The sequence below is a fragment of the Psammomys obesus genome, unplaced genomic scaffold (assembly GCF_907164565.1).
Source record: "Psammomys obesus unplaced genomic scaffold, mPsaObe1.curated_primary_1811, whole genome shotgun sequence".
NCBI lineage: Eukaryota > Metazoa > Chordata > Mammalia > Rodentia > Muridae > Psammomys > Psammomys obesus.
In genome coordinates, this window is record NW_026596057.1 from 19,498,503 (window position 1) to 19,504,691 (window position 6,189).

The 6,189-nt window shown below is 35.5% G+C and overlaps 1 protein-coding gene across 1 annotated transcript in view; it reads left to right on the forward strand.

Moving 5' to 3' along the window:
• Pla2g4a (phospholipase A2 group IVA) overlaps nt 1-6,189 on the forward strand; it is a 227,402-nt gene that overhangs the window by 172,537 nt on the left and 48,676 nt on the right. Inside the window, exon 6 of the mRNA XM_055624400.1 lies at nt 953-1,089. Coding sequence (XP_055480375.1) covers nt 953-1,089 — 137 coding nt within the window. The remainder of the gene's footprint in view (nt 1-952; nt 1,090-6,189) is intronic.

The following is a 6,189-nucleotide window of genomic DNA, read 5'->3' on the forward strand; positions in this document are numbered from 1 at the left end:
CACAAACGTTAAGATATTAGGTCCAAATATAACCTAAAAACTTCTTAACAGCATGTTTTACCTGATTTTGTTCAAATAGCAGTCGGGGCTAAGAGATGCACACATTATTTCTCCGAATGTTATTTTAGAATGACTGTTCAGAAGACTATATTTTAGCATCCAAATTTACTCTTCATGATTTCACAAAATTATGCAAGATTATTTGATTTTAAACATGCATATGAAATAGAGTTTGCCTACACATCCTGGAATAGAATGTCTATTCTAATCCTGCATCTCCCTCAATAAATTTCACCATTTTTTATAACAATGCCAAAGAGGAAGTAGAATGGCTTTTGGTGCTAGTTAAATCTTAGCTCGATTCTTGTTTGTACTGATTATTAAGCTGTCTATTTATGGAGTCTTTATTGTGGGTGCTTCATCCCTTCCAAATGGAAAAAAAAAATGGCTTCTGGCCACATGCCTCACTCTTCTTTCTAGCACCAGATCTGACACCACATGTTTAAGATTTCTCCCTGTAAACATTGCTTGAAATCAAGCTGTTCACTCAGCTATAAATCACTAACCCAAAGACTGAAAGAACATTATTCTTTTTAGATCTCACAGGGTCTAAAGAGAGACCAAATGAAACAATGCTCCTGAAAGCAATATATAGACTATAATAGGCTACATAAGCATAGAGCTTGGCTGTGATGGTTGTTATTATAGCTATTGTTAAAATAATGTGTTTTTCAATTGACCTTGATTCTTGATTTTTTTAAATGAAAAACTTCTTTTAAGAAATTAAGTATACAAAATAAAATGAATAAACATACAAAAGAAAATTACCTACTGCCAGCATGTTAGTAATATATATTAAAGTAAAACATGTTTAACCTTAGAGTTGAAACTGAAATGAAATTAATTTATGTTTTTTTGTTGTTTGTACAATCTCTGTGTTGTTTCATTCCAGGTGCCTGTGGTGGCCATTTTGGGTTCAGGAGGGGGTTTCCGGGCCATGGTGGGATTCTCTGGTGTGATGAAGGCACTGTATGAGTCAGGGATTTTGGATTGTGCTACCTACATTGCTGGCCTTTCTGGATCCACATGGTTAGTATGCATTTTTAATTAATTTCATTTTTCTAAAGGTTTACAATTTATCTAAGTCAAACATTAGGAAAGAGCAATTTACAAAATTGAATCTTCAAGTTACTAAAATGTTTCAGTCTGATGCTACAGTAAGCTTAAGAACATCTTGTAATATAGATTTATATCTAGTTAAGACTTTGGCCATTAGTTTACTGTTTAAAGCCAGTTTTGACTAATGTTGTAGTTAGGGCATAAAAGAAAAGGATAGCCTACTTGAAGATAATTTTAGATAAATATGACAGTAGTCAAATAACATACTCCACCCATAATTAATTTAATCTTCCTATAATTTGCTGATTTAGAGTTTTCCAGAAACATGTCTAAGTCTATATGATTCACTAGGTATTCATCTTCGTCTTTAGGGCAAATGGGAAAACGATGCAAGATGCTATAGACTACAGAAGAGGGAAAATGGCTCTGGATAGCACAGATGTAGTAGGCCTCATTGGTTCCTATCTAACTAAGAATTAAACTAGTCCTTTAAGTCTATTTAAACTCCTCTGAACCAGGTGGCTAGCTATAACACTCACAGGTTAACATTTATCCCATGGACTTACCATTTTGTGAATAATACTTAGATAACGTTTTTAGAGAGATTCTACAAGTTTTGCTTTGTTTTTGTTTTTGTTTTGTGTGTGTGTGTGTGTGTGCCTACCCCATAGCAGCATATTGCAAATCAAATAAGTATCTTATCTGTGGTGGCCCACACCCTTAATTCCAGAGCTCAGGAGGCAGAGGCAGGTAAACCTCTGAGTTTAAAGTCAGCCTGGTATACAGAGTGAGTTCCCAGGACAGCTGGGACTACACAGAGAAACCCGCTCTTGATTCCCACCCAATCCCAAAGAGATGGTCTTCTTCAGATGTCTCAAATGATACCATCACCTTATTATAGTATGTCTGCCTCTGACCTAGAAGGCTGACTTGGGTACTCTGTCATGGTGAAGTTCATGTGTTAAACTGTTGTAGTTTATGTATTTAGCATTTTTAAAGCCTCCATGTTATTTCATCCCATGAAGTGGATATAAGCTTCATTTTTTTTTTAGCTAAAGAAAATTTGACTCACAGGCCAGGTGACTTGTTTGTCACTAGATGGACCAGCTTTAAGGTCCATAATCTAACATTTTTGGTACTAAATTATAATCTTCTCTTAGAGAGTTATACCATTGATATGGTTAGTTCCGTGTTCTAAGCAATTGAGGCTACCAGCCACTTTTTTACGTATTATATAGTTTCCTGTGTAGATAATCTAGAGTTGTTAAATTTTTTTCCTAAATATTTTGAACCAGATTCTGTGGTTAAATAACCAATAACCCAGGGCCATATTTGCCACCTTCATTGTACCCTCAAAATGATTTATGTCTTCTGAAGGAAGGGTGTAGCCCATCATTATTCTTTCCCTTGAAGGAAAGAGCAGGCACCTGCCTGTTTCATGAGTAATGTGGTAAAAACACTTGGACCCTTTCGTTCAATCGCACACTTAATCATTTTGTTATTTGCCTCTGCATGGTTTTGTTTTCTTCACTCGATATTTATTAGATCCTTGATGCTTTTTACTGACTACAGCAAAAAGACCCTTTTCTTAAACATATCCAATAAATGATGTCTAGGCCTTGAGCACTGACTTGGGATAGAATTGTGTATTTGTGATGTAGATCAGACCTTTAGCCATTGCCTTTGTCAGATTTGGGCAATGTCTTCTTACATGATCTCGTCAGGAACCCGAGAACAAGTCCTGTGAAATGTAAGTGAGTTTTACGTTTGTACACATTTTCATAGAGACGTGATGTCTGCTCTATCCCTTTTCCTTTAAATATTAGCTTTGTCATTTTTTATTCCGCTTTCATGAGTGACTCTTGGTCTTTCCATTCTGCCCAAAGGTTGGCCGTAAGTCTCAGCCTCTGCTTTGATAGTCCGCAGGGCAGAGCCTTTAAATCTTTGTAATACATGTTTACTCACAGGCCACTTTATGTTTACATGTGCTGGTACATAGTCTCCTGGATTTCTTTTGGTGAAATTAGGAGATAAGGGCTGTGACATATCAGACATACTGTCCTTCATTTAGGTTTTGCTTCATCCTCTTTGATTGCTCTGTCTTTTCTGTCACCATTATCTATGTACACAGCTTTTCTCCTTGATGCTAGGCCTTCACCATGACCTCCCACTTACCATGTTAATATCTATATAACAAGCTTTAGTGATTCCACAAACCTTTACTACTTGACTACTTGGGCTGTTGTAACCAACATATTAATTCATAGAATCCTGAGAGCACCAAAATGTGACAGACAAAGAAAAGAGGAAGAAGAAAACTAAAAGAAACAGCAGGGAAGCTTGAGGAGAATCAGGTGAAAGATGAGTCTCAGAGAGCAGGATGGTGAGTGCTATGAGAAACAGCCTAGCCTAAGTTTGGAAAATGTGTGTGGTTTTAATTAGGAATCACTTAATTAAGTTAATCAGTTATTTTAATCATAAAATTACATGAATTGAAAACATAAGTTCAAGCATAGCAATGTGAAAACTGAAAAAAAAAACATCTCAGAAAGGGGGAAAATGAACAGTCCTTGTTTGAGGAGACAAAGGACTTTCATATTTTATTTTTGAAATAAGAGAGTTGGATATTTAGGTAGATGTCTGAGGTACAGAGCTAACTTAAAGACAAGAAAGTAAAAGGTCAGAGATAGGAAAGACTTAGACAGAGATAGATCACAAGGTAGGGTGCACATACAGGAAGCAATGAACTGTGAAAAGGAAGCATTTCCTGAGATACAAGAAGGGCTGAGGGTGATTCATGTTAGTGATTCTTCTTTGAGAAAGATAGGTAAGAAAGTACAAAGTTCAGAGGAAGGAATTCAGAAAGACTTGGAAAAACAAATTACACTTTATGTTCTGTAATGCTTCACATTCTACAGAGACATTACCATAATTTGGCAGAAATGAGATAGTATAAATACATATGTGGAGTAGCCCTGGACCTCCCAGGCAGTTTTCTGTGATCACAAAATACAATTTTAGGTTGGACAAAGGTTTTCTTTTAACTCTAGCTACCTTTACAGTAATTATTTCTGAAATTATTTTTGGATGATGCCTGTGACTCATTGAACATAAACTTGGGAGACTTGGCATGAGTAAGCAAGGAGAGTCATGATGATATTTCTGTATTCTCTTGTTTAGGCTTCTAACAAAGCTCTCTTCCACAGAGAAGCTATTGTCTTGTAACACTAACGAGCTATAAAGTATTAATTGCCATGCTTGTACAGGGATACCTCTAAAGAGAAATCAAGATATCTCCATGTCTATAGATAATAATAATAGGTGCTCTTTTGTTAAATTGGCTAACATAAAATTTGCGATGAAAATGTACTTTAGCATGGAGAATTCCTAGAACAATGTGGAGGGTCTTCTAAAGTCATGCAGAATCTTGGTTGAGAAGGAGAATTACTCTGGCACATTTTTGAGTATAGAAACTCTAAAATGCATGCACCCAAGGATTATAATTCAGCAAGTCCCAGGGCCTGGGCATTAATACTTTGAAATGTGCACTGTGAGCTGTAGGATTTTAAGATAGGGATTGCATTAAGTTTTTTTTTTTCTCTCTGGAATGGCATAACATAGAAAATTTTACACTTAAACTGGGTGGTGGTGGTGCATGCCTTTAATCCCAGCATTTAGAGAGGGAAGCAGGTGGATCTCTGTGAGCTTGAGGCTAGCCTGGTCTACTGACTGAATTCCAGGACAGCCAAGGCTACACAGAGAAACCCTGTCTTAAAAAAACAAAACAAACAAAAAATTAAAAAAACAAAAAGAAAAATTTACACTTAAGTGCATTTATATAGAAGCTATAAAGTAGCTTATATAAATAAGTTGAGAATTATAAGTAAATAAGTACAGATTCTTACATAAATTAATATGAGACTACTGCATTCATTGATTTCTAGATGTTCTTCCAAAGACACTCTTTAGAAACTTGATTGGTATAATTAGGGACAAAATTAAGACTTAACTGTGGAATTATAATTGGAAGTATTATATGTGAACTTTAGATGCTCTTGTATTCAGAAAGCTAGCTATGTTTTGCTCTTGGCAAAACAAAGGAGACAAGGAAAGCCATTTAATCGTAAAAAGCTGCACAGAAAAAAATTAGTTTCCTAATTTTTAGCTACCATTAAAGCCAAAATTCAAATCCAAGTAGACACATCATGCAAAGGATGTCTAACTCACTCTGGTGAATTTAAGGAATATGTGTTCATAAGGGCTGAACAATAAAGACCGTTAACTTGGTGCCAACAAACTATTCTAGGTGCTTGTGTTCTGTCTGTTAAGCTGGAGCTTAAATCCCCAAGCCAACTGCTTCCTGAGAAAATGAGAAGTAGGAATAGAATGAAATTGAAGGACTTTAGTTCATCTGCTGGAAGGCAAAGGCAGAGGACAGAGGTAGCTGTTCTCCTTATGATCAAAGAGCTGTGGGCTCACATCTGTATGCATCAATTCCCTTGCAAAACCTTTCCCTGACATGGACACAGTCTGAGAATTTAATCAACCTATAATCACTAAGTTTTTTGTTGTATTTTTTTTTTAACTCACAGAAGGGATAGATTAGTGCTGGGAGAAATACAGGGAGGAGGTAAACCTCTACATTATTTGTTACAGTTCATACAGTTCATACATTTGTTATTTCGTACAGTTCATACAGTTCATACATTTGTTATTTCGTACAGTTCATACAGTTCATTCAAAATTTAGCTAAATATATATGAAGAAGTTGTACTACAACGTAAATAGATTTTGGATAATTATATCTGTCTGTGTACAATAAGGAATGTCAATTTCAAGTAACAGAATGACCACAGCAAATGACCACTTGGCCTAAAAAACAAAACAAAACAAAAAAATATTCTGTGACTCAACTGGTCTCTGATGTGAAGCCATGCTCACATTTATCCTGTCTCATTTGGTAAAAGATTTAATATTTTTGTTATAATGTAGACTAAATTGGATACATTAAATATAGAAGGGTAAGAAAGGGGAAATATAGTTTAAAGTAAGAAAATGGACGCTATAATG